The sequence below is a fragment of the Sinocyclocheilus grahami genome, unplaced genomic scaffold (assembly GCF_001515645.1).
Source record: "Sinocyclocheilus grahami isolate Dianchi unplaced genomic scaffold, SAMN03320097.WGS_v1.1 scaffold1224.1, whole genome shotgun sequence".
In the NCBI taxonomy this organism is placed as follows: Eukaryota; Metazoa; Chordata; class Actinopteri; order Cypriniformes; family Cyprinidae; genus Sinocyclocheilus; species Sinocyclocheilus grahami.
Window position 1 is genome coordinate 219,193 of NW_015506403.1, and position 19,610 is coordinate 238,802.

Here is a 19,610-nt window from a genome sequence, read left to right on the forward strand (position 1 = left end):
CTCCCACACGCAAGGGCAGTGGGGGTTTGGAAGGTGAGCCAAGTCCGCGTCGGATCAACATTGAAGTGTTTTCCAAGCATAACTGACAACTAAAGGTAGGCAAAATATAAAAGAGATGAGATGTTGAAAAGATATTTAACGGAAACTGACTATGCAGAGTCTGTGGAGCTAGAACTTTGTGGAACTCCTAAGAGGAGTTTTTGGGTTGGAAATATTTTCCATTGGCCTATGCTGTGTGTACTAGTGCTGCTGTATCAAAATGAACCACTTAACCATGTACGCAATAGAAAAGGACATCATGCACAGGGTATCATTAATATTAAAACGCTTATAAAGAACTAAACAACACTCAGTTTTTGTATAAAGACCATGGCTGGATCAAATAATTATTTCACAAAATCAACAGTTTTGATGCTCCTGGGAAAGAAAAAAAAACTGAGCATAGCTGAATGCATTTCCTGTGTGCTAAATGCACGTCCACATGTGTTTGTAAGACAACGCCCCACAAACTAGATAAGATAAGACCATTTCTCATTAAAGATTGTAAATCATGATCGTCATTCTCGCCATCTAGAGACACATCTAGGTCATTTCTAAGCAAGGACCATGCAAAATATTTGTAAAAGGCAAGTCACCCAAACAGCACATCATGCTGGTATGTTTTATGGAACTCTTGTGAGACTATTTCCTCTCACTGACATCTTTCAATCCACAAATCACCTTGCAGTGAGTTGTTGTGAATACTCTGGGTACAGTCTGCTCTGGAGTCAGCTTGCAGTCAGGCCAAGATCATCCTCACAGGAGCTTTCGAGACAGTCTAAGCGTATCACAGTATTTTGTTTGAAATATTTTGGAATTTACTTGGAGACAAAAGGATATTTCTCATTTAATTTGTTGAAAAGGAGTTTGGGTTCACGCCTTTTGCATTTGATTGACCTGCTGAAAAAATACATGAGATTTTGCCTTTTGAACAGTTGAAATGTTTTCTGTGCAATTTTGCATGTGATGGTCACTGTCAAAAATGTTCAATATTCAATAACTAATCACTCGAACACACTTAAAAAACAGTGTTGAAGGTTTTTTCCCCCCTTTCTAAAATAGTTTTATTTAGCGGATCAATATAGATCTTTCAGCTGAGTTTTACCTTTTTTATTTTGTAACTAAAAATAAAAATTCTTACAACCATAAAATCTCATATGGTTGCTATTAGTGTTAATGTTATTATCTGTCATTCAAGTTAACTTTTAACCGACAGCCAAGATATTAAATTAGGTTTACATGCAAAGGCATGAAAAATGTATACCACATTTAAAGCATAGTTTATGGTTTGAGAAATTTCCCACAATACTTTTAAGAGTCTTAAATTATTTTTTGATGTCCAATATTTTTTTTTCTATTGTAAAAGTTTGATGCCTTTAAATTCAACTCTAGCGATTTCAGCTCTTGTTGGTCAAAAGTTTGCATGAATGACAGAGGATTTTTACATAATATTTTTTTTATACTGTATAAATTTATACTAATCAGCTGAATAAAATACTTTACTGTTTAAAAGTTTGGGGTCATTGAGTTTTTTATTTTATTTAATACATAAAAAAATCCTTTAATTCAACAAGGATGCTTTAAATTGAATTCCGACCTCAAACTTCTGAATGGTAGTGTATATATTTTGGTAAAAAAAAAAATTATAATTGTATTTATTTATTTATTTTTTTCAGATGTCATAAAAAACATTTTGAACTCAACTGCAATGGATGACTTAGACCACAGTGTGCTGATAGCAGAGCAGGACTGGGACTGTTTCTGTACAGACAGTGAGGAATGTTCTGTTCAGCAGGCCAAGCTTGCAGCCTTAGATGAGTCTGGCTTCAGTGACACTGACGATGACAAAACCTCTGTCCACGTGTCATCTCTTTCCAGCCAGACCAGCCCTGATCAACTCTGTGAGAAAGATAGTGTAGAAGTACAAAAACAACAACAAATAAGAGAATGTAAATTAGAACATACATCTGAGCACTCAGAGTTTACTGAACATCCTAAACCAAATGCAGAGCCACAGAATACCAGGTCCGCTGAGCAGATGTCCGATACTGGAGCAAATGAACCAGGGGCTACATGTGAATGTCACAACAAAGCTAATGAAGACAGCAACCTGAATGGTGAGAATCAATCAAGCCAAGCCACAACCAAGCCAGTCTCTGAAATCTCTATAGAAGATATAAAGCATGAAAAGAGAAAGGATGGTATAGAAACGTTAACTGAGGAGACGGACTGTTCACCAGTGGCCCAAAAAGAGAAGGAACGTTGGTTTGTGACCGTAAATGACAGCCCAGTCCGCCTGAGAGTAAAGGATCCCAACTCGGTCAAAAAAAAAAAAAGATGGAAAAAAAAACCTTCTAAAAACTTTAGACAGAATAGCGGAGTGACAGAGAGGTGTTCTTCCTTAAATAACAATACAGAACCAGATAAAGAAATTACTGAGAGACAAACAACGCAGGACAAATTTGAACAAGAACATTTTTCTTCTGACTCACCCAATATTCAAAACGTACTTCATATCCAAGATGTTAAATGTATTTCGCCCCCTGGATCACCTGAGGATGAAGGGGGAAAAACAAGCTGTCCTATTAGTCTAAAAAAGAAAAGCATGTCAGAAATGCCAGAAGCTAACTTGCAAAGAAATCCTGCCGACTCCCTAAATTCACAGACCATATTTAAAGATCTCAGTGGCCCTTTGCCACAGTACTGGGATCGTGAAAGCGCTGTGTGTGATAAATATGACAAATCCATAGTAGATATTAACTGTGAATGTCAACATTCAACTGATAATTTAAGCCACTTTAATAATGACACAGGGGTGGAAAGTCAGAGATTTATTCTGGGTGCCTCTAAACCCTCTGCTCCTTCAGATACTGAAGGAGAAAAAACAGAACAGCAAGAGCCCTCGGGACAGACTTATAATAGAGAAGAATCATCCCAATCGTCCCAAGAGACACAATCCTCCAGTAACAGCGCCAAGACTTCAGGTCCAACTCGACCCATATTTGCCATTTCCTCATTTTGGGATGAAATGGAAAAACTGACAATAAATGATATTTTGCAACTTAGAATAGCCAATAACAGGTCTCTACTGACAGAAAGCATCATTCCAGAAGAAAGCAGCCCTGTGGTCGCTGTCGATGCTCAGCTTCCAGATAGGGGTGAGGTGGAATCTAAAGATGATAGTTTAGAAGATGGCCTGGTAGACGACGCAGCAGATTCAGACTATTTCACACATTTGGATGACTCTAAACCAGACAGATCGAGCTGTGAATTCTCAGCTTACTCTGATTTCGATGATGAGTTTCTACAACTTCTTCATGCAAGTGCAAACCCTAGCCCTGAACCCCTTGAAGGCAAAGAGCAAACCCAACGTTTTCTTGAGTCTGGCATAGATTCAGAAGAAACTTGGCCAAGTGAATCAAATGAGATGGTGAAGCTGTGTCCTGAGAGTGATCCCTCACTATATTTGTATTCAGAGACAGAAGCAGAAATGCAGGATGTATTTTTAACAGCTAAAGAAGACAACAACATGAATACCTTTCTATTGGACCACTGTAGCACAAGGAGATCAACGCCATCACCAGTTTTATCGATTTCTGATATTCTAGACGATCAGTGTCTGCTGTCTTTCTTCGAAATCTTGAGAAGTGACACCAAAGCAGAGCAATACCAAACTTGGATCCCAGAAAGTAACACTTCGCTTTGTTTTTCACAGAGCTTATCTGTGGCTGAGACTTATGATGACTTCTTCTCAGATTTTGAAGTTGGGAATGTTCTCTTTCCTTCAGTTCAAGTTTCAACAAAGAGCGAGAAAACATTGGTACCGATCTATTCCTCTTCTCATTCAGTGGTGAAAGACCTAGAATTTCCAGAGGTAGAAGAGGTGATACAGTCGGATTGTGAAGACGAGAATGCCCCAGTCCAAGTTATGAGGTGTACAAGCCCTTCTGAAACATCAAACATGTGCTTTATCACTAGTCGGAGAAGTACCTGGAGAAAACTTTCTCTGAGACACACAAAACTTCTAATGGGAAGGACCTGGTATAGGATGGCCACCTCTTGGGGTTTTCCCAAGACAGTTGACACAGTCTACAGTTATAGAACAAGAACATCATCAAGTTCTTCTATAGCTCAGCCAATGCTTCCAGAGCTTTTCCTAGACAACCAGGCCCTTGAACAAACGACAGAACATCAGATACATGTTGGGGCAACTTTTGCAAATGCAGGTACAATCTTAAGGGCATTTTTTAGATCAAATAGATATGAAAATGTCAAGTCAAACACTGCAAAATTCTGCTTACAGATAGAGATTGCTTCCTTTTTTCATTAAAGCAAGCAGACATGTGCCTTGTTTGCATTGCTTTTGCGTCTTGGGCACTGAAGTCAAGCAACCCACAATCTAACGACATGTGGAAAGCAGGTAAGAACGCCATGTGGATGGTGTATTTCTGCAATAAGACACAATGATCAGGCTGTTACATATTAAATTAGGCAATTTATTCAGATAATATGAGCACACAAAATTAACATGATTGTTTTTCCCTCTATTATTTTTCAGCTCTTCTGGCAAATGTGAGTGCGATCTCTGCCATCCAGTACTTGCGGCGATATGTAAAAGAAGGATGAACCATAAAAATCTAATATTAGAGCTTTCTGAGGATTTCTCACAAGGGGCCAGTGTACAGGAAAGGGTTAATTTTGCACAAATTCACAACAAACACTTTAGTAAATACACATATTAGATTGTATTCCATATTTACTAACAGTCTAATATTTTCATGTTTAATATATTCATGTTACAAAATAGGTGTTCAATCAATAAATAACTTATCAAAGGACAATTTTGTTAAAAAAAAAAAAAAAAAGCATACAAAGCAAAGGAGAAAACATTCGTTTTTCCCCCCATACAAACACTTGTTCAGTTAGAAGACATATATTGCTTTAGATATGATGTTGATATGGACCAGAAATGAAAACTGGTAAGTTTTGCGTCAATTATATTCAGGACTCAAGCTGTGCTATACATATTTATGTAACTAACAAGTAAACTGTTTTGCAGTGTACATATAAAAAACATTTTCAATGATAATCACTCTAGATGCATCTATTAAATGCATAAACATCATGCGGCCAAAGCTTTAAAAAAAAGTTCATATAGTTTTTCAGTGAAGAAACAGATTTGAGCACATTTCATGAAGAATATAAATTTGCACATAAAATATAGTTGGAAGTTCAGGAGGTATCAGAAAGTGCCAGAAAAATATGACTGCTGCTGAGTGTCAAATATTTCTATCACACATAAGCAAAGACTGGTGTCAGTGTATTAAGTGTATATGAAACAGCCTCACAAAATTATGCTTACAAATAACAAATGAATTTATTACTAAAAGAAAATGTACTGATGAAAAAATGAAAAGATCCGAGTTGACTGTGTTCATATGACATGATAAAGGATGAGTAAAAATAATTCTTTAATAATAATACTTTTTGGCAGTTTTGGAAAAAGTGACCCATCAAAGTTCCACAATAATGGCATTAACAGATAACACTCATCAACTGTCTGCTTCAACACACAAAACAATGGCACTACATTTCATGATTTCTATTGTTATTTTAACAATTAATAGTAGTGCACAACAATACACTTGTATTGCATTAAACCATCACAAAATTACTCTTTCTCTCTCTATTGTGTTTATAATGAATTTCATCTTATTGTGAGAATGCTGTGCTCTTTCCCAACCAGCCTGCCTATGAAAATGTAACTTACTAAACAGTAGCCTGGTTGTTTAATTGGCCAAGTGCACATGCTAGGACTGAAACTGGTATTGAGGATACCGTTAAATATGCCATATGCATTTTATTGCTAACTGTAGGTACCTCTCCATAAATTAACTTCCTAAACTTCTGTGCCAAGTAGGGAGGACCCAGAAATTGACCTGCTCTATCAAATTGTGTCCTTAAGCATGGCGGTAAACACTGCAAGCAGGTGACTGTTGGCCTGATCAGTCTTCCACAGCATCGTATGACCATGGCAGTAAAGCGACTGTTCTGCAGAGCTGGATAAGCTCTGTTCCCAGACAGTGGAAATTGTCCCATTAATTATCCCATTAATAATGTAGACCTAGATTTGGTCTACATTATTAATTCAAAAAAAGTTAAATTGCTAAAAAAAAATAAGGTGTGGAGTTTACTACAGGTAGGCTTTACTGTATATTGATGAGCACACTGAGGTATAGATGAAGAGGCTGTCAGAGAAAGGGAAGGATAGAGAATGTAAAGCATGCACTTCTTGCACACAGGTCATCTGAAGTTTTTGTATCCAAATCTATCATTACATCTTTTAAATTTCAACAGTTAATATATTATTTCAAACATATATTTACAATCTTAAAACGAATGTTTCAGTAAACTTTGAAACTAAATTGTGATAAACTCTGGATATTGGACAGCACTTTTCAAATACTTAGTAAATCTACAGTACTGTGCTTTTAGCACAATAACAACATTACGTGGGAATTTAATTTCTTACAGAAACTTCTAAATTACAGAAATTTCTAAATAGTGTTCATGCAAGGAAAGCAAATTCGCTGTGCTCCTAAAGGCTAGTTATTTCATACATCACAAAGGAGTCGGTCAAATGTTTATAAGTGCCAAAACAGGGATAAACCCACGCTGGGTTTTCGGAAATAAAAGGCCTGATACCCTGAACACAGAATCACTCTGTAATCCACAGTGGAGGATTTGTTCATTTCAGGACTGCTTGTCTCCCTCTTTCTTCAGACGGCTGTCAAATAGACAACAGAACAAAATGTTCAGTGTACTGTGGGGTGACAAATTTCACAGTAAACACAGCTTAGTTGCTTTATAGGCACTAAACGTGATCCGTGCATGCTACTTTAAAGAATTTTTTTTTTGAAATCTTTCATCAAAACATCTTGCTAAAGGCTTTTTTACTCATGCACTCTAGAACAGAACGTTCATGTGGTTCACCTGTAGTAGTCTTCTTGGCTGGGGAGAGGAGCACTATGTAAGTGTGCATGTCCATGTAGCCACTGCTGCTCCAGTGCCAGCCTCTGCAGCTCTGCTGACTGTGCCTGCATCGCCTGCAACTGATGCGCAGCTGACATCGGAGCCAGGGGTCCTGGTAACTCTCTGGGGAATGGTGCTCCTATTAAAGAAAAACACAGAATATCTTACTTCGGTTACTCTTCCCTCAAATAACAGAGAACTATTTCCTACCGTGGGACTGTAATGTGTATGTAGATGCTGGATGGTCTTGTGAAGTAACAATAAAGCAACAACAGGTTGACAAACATTATTGCATTACATTAGGGATGTACATTTCAGCCATTTTGGCTCTTTGAATAATAAAAGTCACAACTGATTATTATCAGCAGCAAAAGACTGGCCCAGACAGACTCTATAGACACATTTTAAACTGATTTGGAGGGGAATATTCAATGTTTGTATTAATATTAAATTATATACAGTTAAACATTTTGGGGTCTCTTTTTAAAAAAAAAAGTATTTATTACTTTTAAATTAAATTAAATGAATCAAAGTGACAGTAAAACAATTATAACATTACAAAAGATTTAAATTCTTCTGAAGTTTCTATTCATCAAAGAATCCTGGAAAAAATGTATCACAGTTAACACAAAAATATTAAGATGCACAACATTGATAATAAATGTTTCTTGAGCACCATATAAGCATATTGGGATGACTTCTGAAGAATAATGTGACTCTGAAGACTACAGTAATGGCTGCTGAAAATTCAGCTTTGCAATCACAGAAATAAATATCCTTTTAAAATACATTAGAATAGAAAAGTTATTTAAAATAAAATAAATCTTTGATCAAATAAATGCTTGTTGATCTTAAGAGACTTTCAAAAACATCTCACTGACTAAAATATAAATATAATAAATACATTCAATCTTAATCTTAAATATTAATTACACAGAATGGATTTAAACATGGTTAAATGTGTTAAAAGGAGCTGAGAATACTTCATTCTTATTGGCTGCTGAAAGCTTAATATTTAATAAAGAATCATGCAAGTAATGGAGATATGGCTAATCAAAGGGGAGGGTGTTTCAATTCTGCTCAGCAGTGGACATGGGTTACGTTTGGGCCTGGCTATATGAGTTGGAAATGTTAATCATTCAGAATTAAAGGCCCGTTCACACCAAGGACGATAAAGATAACGTTAAAGATATAGTTTTAAAAATCGTTCTCAATATTAAAGAATAGCAGAGTCCACACCACAACTATAACGATAAAGACAAAGAGAAATTATATAATTGGAATCACTTTCAAAATGATTTTTCTCAAGCTGATGAACGATAAAAAAAATTGACAGCCAATCAGAATCCATCATGCTGTAATGAGCTCAAGAATTTAAAGCGGCAGACGAGCGTGTGCTTAGAATAAACAGACGATATCGTTCGCTGGTGCGGACGCTAATATCGTTATCTTTATAGTTATTTTTTTATGTCGCTTTTCCACTGCATGGTACGGCACAGTATGGCTTGGTACGGTTCACTTTTGGGGGGTTTTACACTGGGTACAGTACCTGGTACTTTTTTTAGTACCATCTCGGATGAGGTTCCAAGTGAACCGTGATGTTACCAAAACATGACGTGTAAACTCTGCTGATCAGATTGGCCGGAGAGAATCGTCACTACCTGCATCACTGAACTTGCTACACAAACACAACAGACCCGCTAGATTTAAATCATCACAGCCAGCGAAGTATCGAACGCAACTGTTTTGAACGAGCGCAGCTTTTTTAACAACCAAAAATGGCTGTTTCGTGGTCTGTTGAGGAAGTACAGACATTCCTCTCATTGATAGAAGAGGAGCGGATCCAGCGAGAACTTGATGGGGTGGAATGAAAAAGTTTTTCAGGAGTCGCGGCAGTAGAGGCAGTGCAACTATAACATGTGAATAATCCCGCCCACTCTAAAGCGATACTACACTGCAGTGGAAACGCAACCCGAGCCGAGCCGTGCCGTACTGAGTCGTGCCGAGCCGAGTCGTACCACGCAGTGGAAAAGCGCCAATAGTTATCGCTCGTGGTGTGAACGGGGCTTAACTCTAAACTTTCTTTTATCCTAAAAGTGAAACAGGGAGTCTATTTGGTGACTCACCAAACAGAGGGTGGCGGAGCATTTCATGCTCATGGGGTAACTCACTGAGTAGGGGGTTGGAGATGGCACCAGGTGAGTAGGGGAATCGTGCCAGAGGGGGGCCAGCAGCCAATGGGTCCACCAGAGGATGAGGCCCTTGGCCTGAAAGACAAATATATTGACATTTCCACTTACTTTCTTGAAAAAAATGTGATCTAGATAAGTTCTCACCTTGGTTGAGAGGGTCCTGTTGGTGCAGATGAAGATGGGAGTGTACATGTGAGTGTTGGTGGTGGTGTGGTGTAGCATTGAGCATCTGTAGCCGTGCAACAGGGTCACCAGCAGCAACAGAGGCCATCCTTTCAGCATGGAGCCGTTCAGCTGTCAAACGCTCAGCATAGCTGATTTCTGGCCGAGGGGGTGCCGCTACGCTGCGGTCCATGGCTGGGTGGAACTGGGCGAAGGGGTGAGGCCCAGTCACATGAGACAGAGGCAGGGCACCATGGCGGGCAAAATGCTCCATGGGATTTGCCGACGGATGAAGTGGGTTCTCCAGCTCTGGCGGTTTCACCTCAAATCCGGGCTTCATTCTTTCTCGGATCTCTCTCTCTCGAAGCTCACGAAGCTCTCGCTCTCGAAGGGCTGGGTCTACTGCATAGAGCCCTGGCATGTGATAAGCCAGCAGGTGCTCACCTGGCCCAAGCTGCATGAAGAAAGGATGGTTGCGGTTGGTGGGAGACATGACGTGGGGGCGGGCGTACTCGCTGAGTGTGCGGAGGGCTGGAGTGTCAGGGCCGAGATATGGTGGAACTGCAGCCACAGTGGTGGGGGGAAGATGTTCGAATGACGGACGGCCCGGTTGCACATGGGCAGAAAGCAGGTGTTCCACTATTCGGCCATCGTGAGATGAGCATGACGCACGCTATGTGAAGAAAAAAAAATGTTTTATGAAAAAACAAAAAAGGTTTTATATCATAACCTTCTTTAAAGAGAGATTCTTTATCAAAATAAGTAAAAAGTGATTTTAAAGAGAAAGCATATCTGTGACTGGCAAACTATATTACATACATTTTTGTAAAAGGATAAATCTCATAAAAGCATGTTGGGGACATATTTCACCACAAAAGCAAAACCACAAAAAGTGGTTATTCTTCTTTGCAAAGATTTTTTTTAAATTCAGTTTTCTTAATATTATATTCATTCATTTATTTATATTTAAATTCAAAATAAATTCACAAATTAATAAAAAAGCATTAACTTAAAGATCGCAAAACAAATACTATAATGATATATAAATACTTTATAATTTCATTTTTTTTTTTGGATTACAGTACTTGGCATGACATTTTTCACATTACAGTAAAACAAATTTGAGGGGAAACTGCCATAATGTAAAAAAATAAATAAACTAGCTAGAAATAGTTTAAGTAAATCATAGTTTACTTTTTTTAAGGGTGAAATTCAAAAGTAAACACCACATATACTTACAGAGGCTTTATCAGAGTCTCTCTCCCTTTCTCGCTCCCGCTCTCTTTCTCTCTCTCTCTCCCTCTCCCGCTCTCTTTCTCTTTCCCGTCCCTGTCGAGCGCTCAGCTCTGCTTCTCTTCTGGATCTTTCTGCAGCTTCCTCTCGTTTTTTGGCCAATTTTGAGGAGGCCAATGGGGTGAAGTACAGGTCTGTGCGAGAACAGGAGTTGTAACCTCGGTTGAGGTGTTTGATGAATCTGCAATTGACAAAACAGAATTTACTATGTATGCTGAATATGTGCTATGTATGCACAGTTATTCAAATAAATGTTACATCTTAGTGAATGGCATTTTGAAATGTTTTCAAAATGAAATTCAATTTCCTTAATGATAAAAAATAAGTAAATTTAAGATCTTTTTGGAATATAAATAAATATTTTAGACTACTACATTGGGAAAACTTATATATATATATATATATATATATATATCTGTATATTTTTTTATTTAATAAATATTTAAAATTTCAAATATTGACAAATGTGATCGCCATACCTTGCTGACTGACTTGCATGACTGGGTATGTCAACCACTGTTGGTACTGGAGAGGGACTCCTGCGAGGCGGAGGTGGGCTATCGCACTCTTCCTCCTCATCAATTGGTTCCTCTTTGATATGAGCCTGTCCAACAGGAGTGCTTGCTGAGGAGGACATGGAGGGCTGATGGGCAGGGACGGGAGAAGTGTAAAGAGGGAATGAAGCAGTGGACTCAGGACCAGGAGGATTTTGTGGAAGCGATGGTTGAGAACTCGCTGCAGCTGGAGGGGTACCACTGGTATGACCTTTGACCGGCTGGCTCTGTGACTGAGTCAGAACGGAAGGTTGAGCAGGGTGATTTTGGGGAATTATATGTAATGGAGGAGGCTGGGAACAAGGCAAGTGCTGCAAGGGCAAGGAAGCAAGCGGTTTTAGAGCAGGAGGTGGAGGCAAATTGGGGTGAATTTGCAGGAAATGGGGTGGAGGTGCAGAAAGGTGAGGGGGCTGCTTGTGAGAAGGTGGAATTGGAGTGGTCGGAGGGGGCTTGATTTGGGATGCTGCTGTAGGTGGAAGAGGAGGAAGAGGGATCTCTCTTTGAAGGTGGAGCGGTCTGGAAGCAAACCCTGATGGCTGATTCACGCCAGATGAAGGATTCTGCAGCTGACCTGAATTGTGCTGATAATGGAGCGGCACAGGAAATGACTGCCCCTGCCCTGGACACTGCACCTGCTGAGTCAAGGAGTTTGAATAAGAGGTGGGGGCTTCGGGGCCCCTAGGGCCGCTTCTGAAAGTGGTTGGAGATGGAACCTCCTGGGAAACCTCTATGGATGGTGCCTTCGAGGTGGCGGTAGAAGCTCCAGGTGAAGGTGCAGATGAGGATGCAAGCAAAGAGGGCTGAGGAGATGGTGGTGTTTCAGAGGGGGCATGTGTTGTGGGTGTCGCAGCAGGCTGCTGGGGTTGGGTTTGTGGGGTTGGGCCTGGTGCAGGGGGTGGTGCTGGGGAGTCCGAGTCACTTTCGTTGGCCTGCAGGGGACTGGCCAGGCTGGGGGAAGAGCTGCGGTTGTCCTGATCAATGTCTTTAGTGTCGCTGCTGCCATCATCATTGGCACTGCGGCTATCTGAGCTCTCGCCTTCACCCTCACCTTCTGATGGAGAATCAGGACCCTCCTGGGTTAGAGAAACACCGCTTAAAAACTAGACGTTATGGCAGAGCTATATGGTATAGACATTATTATTATCTATGGCCAATATTACAATTCTGTATTATTTCGTAAAAAAAATAAAATAAAATGATCAACTAAAAACTACACTAGATTACAAATAAACTACACTACACAAGTGTATGTAGAAGTGAATTTAAACATCACAACATTATAATGTACAGTATGCATTCATAATTCATTATAACATATTATATTATATATATATTGTGTGTGTGTGTATATATATATATATATATATATATATAAATAAATATAATATATATTTATATACATGTTATATATATAAAAAAATTATATATATAACAGTGGCTCAGTCCCTCCATCAGTGTGAGTCTATGGAATTTTTTCTACCAGTTTTATCATCCGCCATGTAAAAATCACATGGCATGATCACTTAGCCAAGTTTTTAAATACTTAAGACTTTATACTCCACTAACGAGATAAAACAGTTTCCCTTACCTGATTCTTGGGTCGTTTCATGTTTTTCCTTTCAGGCTCATCAGCATCTGGAGCTGCTGACTCTCTCTGTCTTTTCACACCCTTTACAATAGATGCCTCTACTTTTATCATCTAAAGTTTATTAAGAAAAAAAATAGAAAATGAAAAGGTTAAACACAGAAAAGATAAACACACAGCTGTGCACTTTTTGCGAACTTTAAACGGAGTAGGTTCCTTTTTATCACTACCTTGTTAGTCTTCCCAGTCACTACATTCTTGATATCAGAGCTGGAAGCCCTGGTTGCCATCGCAGTGGAACTGGCTCTAGGGGACTGTCCATTAGATCGCACATCCTCGAGGGTGGGAGACATGCCCCTGTCGGGACTTCCGGTTGGTCTGTTGCGCCCACTTCGAAGAGATGACATCTACATGTAGAGACACAGGAAGACTAAATTAAAGGGTCATGAAACCCCAGACTACTTTTTCTGAGATTTTAGCAGAGGTGTTTGTGTTGCACATCATAGAAGACAATGTTAGCATCCGATAATTTTAACTGTTAGAGAAAACTGGTTAATTTTAAGCTTTTTTGCGCTATTTTCATCTTCCGGGTTTAAAATCTACGTTGTGTTGACGTCACAATTTGTGACGTGGCAATGGACTAATAGTACATCGATGACGCGTCGGTGTCTATTAAATTATTCATAAGACTGCGTGTGCTGTTCTTATCCTATGACAAGACGCTTCGCTTAATTATTCACAACAGCATGTGTTGATTTGCTATGACAGACATTTCAGAGTCTGTGAGATGACATCGCGCACAATAACTGAGAGAAACATTCATGAATCGAAGAAGAGTGTTTGTTTTTGCTTTGTAATAAGAGTTCGGCACAAACGCGATTCATGCACTTGGTGAGCATAACCGTTTTTACAGCTCTGTGATACAACCCGTCAAAAGGCTTATATAAACGCCACAGAATAAGCCTTAAAAGTTCTCAGAGGTGCAACAGCGTGTTCATATATATGTTTTTGATGCAGAGAGTAAATGGCTGTGCATTTGTGTTTTTAATTCGATGGGAGGGAAATTAAACTGTCAGAACGCTAAGCTGTGTGTGTGTTGTCTGTCTCCCCTCTTCCCCCTCCTCCGCTCCGCTGCGCAGCGCACCACGCCCACTTTTTTAGCATTTTTTAAAACTGTAGTGAGAACTAACCAGTGCTGAAACGGGGGGTTTCATGACCCTTTAAGCAAGCTACTCTTTACATCACACTGAGCACAACTAATGTGGAAGATAGACCTACATGTGGTGGCACCCGGCTCCGACGGGTCTTCATCCCATGTCTGACTCCCTCTTCCTCTTCTTTGACAGGTTTGAAGAGGTATGGCGGATCTGCTGGTTTAGGAACAGGTGGCAGGCGCCGATGCTTGCTGAAGTGAGAGTGGCAACTAGAGCACAGCAAGACATTGTCTCTCCCTCCATGATGCCAGTCTTTGGAGTCTGAAATAAACATTTGTGTGAGACATATTGAATAAGAAGACACATACAAATTCAAAGTATATTCAGAAGTCAGAAGAGTTAAAAGGCTGATGGTTAACGTCAAAGTTAATTGATGTCTGCAACCTATTTTACTTCTGTAATTTAACGTATTCTACCGTTCAAAGTAGGGGTGGGCGATATGGCAAAAATATAATATCTCGATTTTTTCAGGAAAATCACGAATCACGATTTTATCATGATTCTTTGTCATGTTGGTTTTACTATTTTGTAAGTTGTCTGAGCAGTACAACCATACTAATTAAAAATAAAGCCTTACAAGGTAACAAAATATAAAATAAATAAAAAATGGCAGATATTTAGGCCAAAGGGGGCAAAGATAAAAATCTTTGTCATTATTTTATCTTTGTTATTAAAAAATAAAAACAAAGATACACATTACAGATACACATAAAACAAACAGTGCTTTATTTTCAGGGACAGGTGTATTAAGCTGTAGCACTCAAGAAACTGAATGAACAAATATAAAAATAAAACACTATATACACTTCACTGTATAAATTATACACTGATTCTTATTAAAGCAACTGTATTAAAGTTCTTCAGTCAAGAGCAGTGACTGATTTTTCTCTTTGTGTTTTGTTGTTTTATTGTTGTTTTATTAACATCAAAGGGATAGTTCACCCAAAAATGAAAATTCTGTTATCATTTACTCACTCTCAGGTTATTTTAAAACTGAGTTAGGTTCTTTCTTCTGTTGAACATAAAAGTTATTTTGAAGAATGTGGGTAACCAAACAGTTGCTGGTCCCCAGTGACTTCCATAGTATTTTTTTTCCTACTATCAAAGTCAATGGGGACCAGCAACTGTTTGGTTCCCCATATTCTTCAAAATATCTTCTTTTGTGTTCAGCACAAGAAAGAAATTAATACACACATGAGAACATGAGTAAATAATGACAGAATTTAAATTTTTGGATGAACTATCCCTTTAATGACAAGCGGCAACATGTTTAGTACTATTAGTCTGCTGTTACTTTAGGAAGACAGGACTTGATTATATCCATCAGGAATTGTTTGGATTGTGAAAATGGGACAAACATTTTCACAAGCCCAGGAATGTACATTATGGAAATAAGGTAAATTTTGTATCTCAAGTTGACTTCAAGAGCTGCAAACCTAAGCAGGTTGAATCCAGTGTAGGGTGACTAACGAACTGCTGCAGAAAGTCACTTTTAGAAGAGCATGATGGTTGATGGACACACGCATATGGTCAACAAATTATAAAGTATAAACAGCTTTCTCAATATAGAGGCTATATACACCACTGGAGAAGCGTGAAAAACTTACTAGTGGTTAGACAGTGACTGCAGGCTTGACCTTTGCCGCCCTGCTCACTATCCTCACTGTCCAGATCATCTTCACTGGCTGAACTAAGTTCCACTACAGACAGGGAGACAGAAAATACAAAAAATAAATTGACTTCTTGTAGAGTTACTTCCTTTAAATTATAGCTATATCAGTCTTGCTATCATGTTTTTATAGTCTGCAATAAATGAACAGACAAATGGTGCATAATGCTGCACTTACTGGAAGAAGTGCGAGATGTTGCATTGGCTGCAGCTGTCGCGTTGCGAGTTTTCACTTTGCGAGACACTGGCTGCCTTCTCTGCTGCCGATGAGGTCGTGACGCCATGGCTTCAGGAGTTTTCTTCCAGTAGTAGTAGAATGTGATAAGCTCACCCTGAGATGACAAATGTGTTTTAAAAAACAAAAGACTCCAATTTGACAGAAACTAACACACATTTAAGGGGGCAGTCGTGGCCTAAGGGTTAGAGAGTCGGACTTGTAACCCGAAGGTCGCGGGTTCGGTAGATTGTAGGTGGGGGAGTTAATGACCAGCACTCTCTTCCACCCTCAGTACCACGACTGCGGCGAGACCCTTGAGCAAGGTCCCAAACCCCCAACTGCTCCCTGGGCGCCGCAGAAAAAATGGCTGCCCACTGCTTCGGGTGTGTGTTCATGGTGTGTGTGTGTGTGTGTGTGTGTGTGTGTGTTCACTACTCACTGCTGTGTGTGTGTGCACTTAAATGTAGAGCACAAATTCCGAGTATGGGACACCATACTTGGCCACGTCACGTCACTTTCACTTATAATTAGATTTCAATGGCAGGTTTCCATACCGTTTTCTTACTAGGCAGCAGCTCCTTACGGATCTTAAAGAAGTTTTTGCCATACTGTCTGAGACCTTTGATAAACCGTTTCTGTAAATGAACATGTTAACAGATTGAGAAATCTTAACTTTGACTTTTTGAAAAGTTCTAGTATCACACTTCTACATTCCACTATAAATTACCAGGCCGTATCAGTGAAAAATGTCAAGATAGAAGTGAAAAATACAGTTAGAATCAATTTCTCACCACTTCATCTTCTGACCAGCATTTCTCAATGAGTTTTGGAACAGGTTTCTTCACCAGACACTGCAGGGCTTTGGCTGCATCATATTGGCTTTCATGGAGCTGTGCACAAAACACAATAGAATTACATAACCTAGTTGCACAGCAAATAGTTATAGTTGAGGTAAAAAGATTGTATTGTCACTGCCTTCACTGCAATTACATCAAAGATCATAAATTACAATCGATATTCAATTATACTTACAATAATTTCTGGAAAATGCTACAACGAATTTAATTCATTTGAATTCAAAGGAATTAATGATCAAAATGTATTTTATGACAAAGCATAGCACAACCACAAAATGATAAGCACTGACCGTATTTAAAGCATTTAATGTGGTATCATCCCGTGAAGCTGCAAGGCAACCATCCTCTGTTGAACCTCCATCACACATCCCTGCAAACGCTGCCATGCTCCTGTTTATTCAGAGAACACAGTACAAAAATGCAGAAGGTTATGTTGAATCATACACCATCCACCTCAGATCCCTTTTTAGACATACCCTTAAAGCGATTATGAAGATAAATGTAAAACAGTGAATAGGAACTGGCATCCAGCCAAGCAACCATTACCTGGCAGCCCGTAGGTACATGAGAAGGTCACAGTCATTGACTCCAGGTGCCCACACCAGCTCCTCATTTTCTGTGACAGACTCTGTTCCATGAGCAGGTGTCGGCTGTAATTCAGGTAGCTTGGCCTGCATATGACAATATAACGAGGACAACAGAATTTATTTAAGGACTTTTAAAGGTACACTCAGTAAATATGTTTTGTTAACATTTCATTTTGTCCCACTACTACCAGTGGTTGTGAACTTTCAGTGTAGCTGTTGCCACTTCACTTTTATCAATAAAACTTTTTTTAATTATCAAAAATTACTGACAGCGTATTTAATGCACTGCATATCTACATGCCTTTGTAATAATTTTACCTGATGACTTGGTCCCACTCTAATCTCTCCTTGTGTGCTGTTCAGCTGCCTGAAAGACAAAATATTATTTATTAGTTGAAATATGGCTGTGCAAGTGCATTAATCAATCAGTACATTAAAATTTCAAGACTGAAGCAATATGCACAGCTAATATTTCACAGCTAATATTTCATTTTTTAAATACTAAAAAATTATGCCTGTAATAAACAATACATGAATACAAACACCATATTTCACAGAAATATACTATAATATACTATAACAGAAATACATATAAATATACTATAAGTAGAAAAACTTAGTCCATATCACGTGAGCCGTTTCATGTCTCTGTTCCACCCTTTTAAATCGCCTCCTTTCAGTGTTAATCATAAAATGTGATTTGCCTATCAGCAGTCGTGATGATCAATCCAAATCCCGCCTACATTGCATATCCAGCCAATCAACGTCCGACTGCTCCGTTCCCTCCAAAGGTTATATAAACGGGGGCTTGGACGTCCACTTCATATATTTACACATAAATCATTACATTGCTGCGTGCAGAATCAAACACAGTGCAAATCAAAATCAGTACATTGCACTTACAGTGTGATATGCACAAACGCCGTACGCTATCTAATCATTTAGCGCGAAAGAAAATATTATGCTAAAAACAATTTCCTGCACAAATATTTAATGCACAGAACAAAACTAATTTGCAAGAGCAGCACCGCGTTCAACATGCATTACATACTTAGCAGTCAACAACAGTATGCATAACATCTGCCCCATTTTATCTCGTCAGGCTCCTAGCTGGCCTTTGCGCGTGTGGCCGAGCGAGACGAGCTGTCAAGTTCAAAATCATCTCGGTTCGCACTAGAATGCAAAAGTATTCACGATGTCGCAAAAAGCGCTGGCGCGCGCAAAAGCATTCATCTGTAATAAAAAGAAGCAACAAACCTTCGCGGACTGAACAGGTCGTCCATGGCTGAGGCTGTTTCGCTAGTGTTTACAGTTTGTTTGCTGCGGCGGCGGCTCAAAACTATGCTTTCCTCTATTTCATACTACTCAAAATGGAGGCTGCGCCGAGTATTTGTTCCTCAGCGCAGGCGATGACCTCAGTGTTCACGCACAGCCTACTGAGATCCCCTTCAACAAGCATAACTGAGCATGTGCCGCTGCAGCCAGCGCTAATGGGATCATCTCCGTGTCCGCTGTCTATGGAGATCAGCTTCAGGGAGATGTGTTTGGCCATCCTCCCGTGTCAATAATCACATACGAATATGGATGTCTCAAAAGTAACCACCCTAGTATTGATGGCATTCCTTTGCATCTTTGATAAAAAGGCACCATGCACGAACAATGAACTATAACAATCTCGTCTTGTTGTAGTAAGTGTGTGGGTTGTAGGATATAAATACAGCCGTGTCTGCTTAGATGGCTTCATACATCTCTACAGCTTTACTGTGAATTCTCACTATTAACCACAACTTTTGCCTCAAACTCCTAATTTGCTGTGTATTAACAGTTATTAAATGTTAGTATCATACATGCTAATAAGCAACTAGTTAATAGTGAGAACTTGTCCCCAAACTGCAGTGTTACAGTTTATACTTTTATTTTCTAATTTAAAGGCTTTATTTTACCACTAGTTTTGTAATATACCCTTTTAAACAGCAAAAAAAGAATAATAATGTAGAAGTGATATGGAACTGTGATGCTGTCCTGATCTGGAATTATTTCACAGCCATGCAGTTATAGAAAACGAACTGTCAACCATTGTGGTATAAAAAAAAATGAACAGTTCATCAGAATCAAAAGATTTGTATTTCCGTCGGCACAAGACATGCTCAAACCTGCCCAAAACAGGCAAATGGGAGATTATTTAAATAACAATACAACACAAAGGCCT

The 19,610-nt window shown here is 39.1% G+C and overlaps 2 protein-coding genes across 6 annotated transcripts; one reads left to right on the forward strand and one right to left on the reverse strand.

Moving 5' to 3' along the window:
- The first annotated feature begins 21 nt into the window (after positions 1–21).
- Positions 22–6,186, forward strand: LOC107568187 (uncharacterized). The gene is made up of 4 exons (XM_016254109.1): positions 22–95; positions 1,716–4,265; positions 4,343–4,459; positions 4,598–6,186. The coding sequence occupies exons 2-4, from the start codon at positions 1,748–1,750 to the stop codon at positions 4,663–4,665; spliced, it is 2,703 nt and encodes a 900-aa protein (XP_016109595.1). The 5' UTR covers positions 22–95; positions 1,716–1,747; the 3' UTR covers positions 4,666–6,186.
- Positions 4,941–18,968, reverse strand: LOC107568186 (arginine-glutamic acid dipeptide repeats protein-like). Of its 5 annotated transcripts, none has more exons than XM_016254105.1 (17): positions 18,659–18,968; positions 18,145–18,252; positions 17,720–17,768; positions 17,361–17,485; positions 17,105–17,204; positions 16,749–16,847; positions 16,512–16,592; positions 15,919–16,072; positions 15,679–15,771; positions 14,136–14,332; positions 13,088–13,264; positions 12,861–12,971; positions 11,198–12,345; positions 10,665–10,899; positions 9,198–10,098; positions 7,033–7,210; positions 4,941–6,826 (listed from the first exon to the last, which is right to left on the reverse strand). In XM_016254105.1, coding segments are annotated over exons 2-17 (3,684 nt in total). In that variant the 5' UTR covers positions 18,147–18,252; positions 18,659–18,968; the 3' UTR covers positions 4,941–6,792. The 5 variants fall into 5 exon arrangements, with proteins under 5 accessions (XP_016109591.1, XP_016109594.1, XP_016109592.1 ...); XM_016254108.1 differs by lacking the exon at positions 18,145–18,252 and having other exon boundaries at positions 9,243–9,338; positions 9,408–10,098; positions 18,659–18,967; XM_016254106.1 differs by lacking the exon at positions 18,145–18,252 and having other exon boundaries at positions 9,198–9,338; positions 9,408–10,098; positions 18,659–18,967.
- Positions 18,969–19,610: the final 642 nt, after the last annotated feature.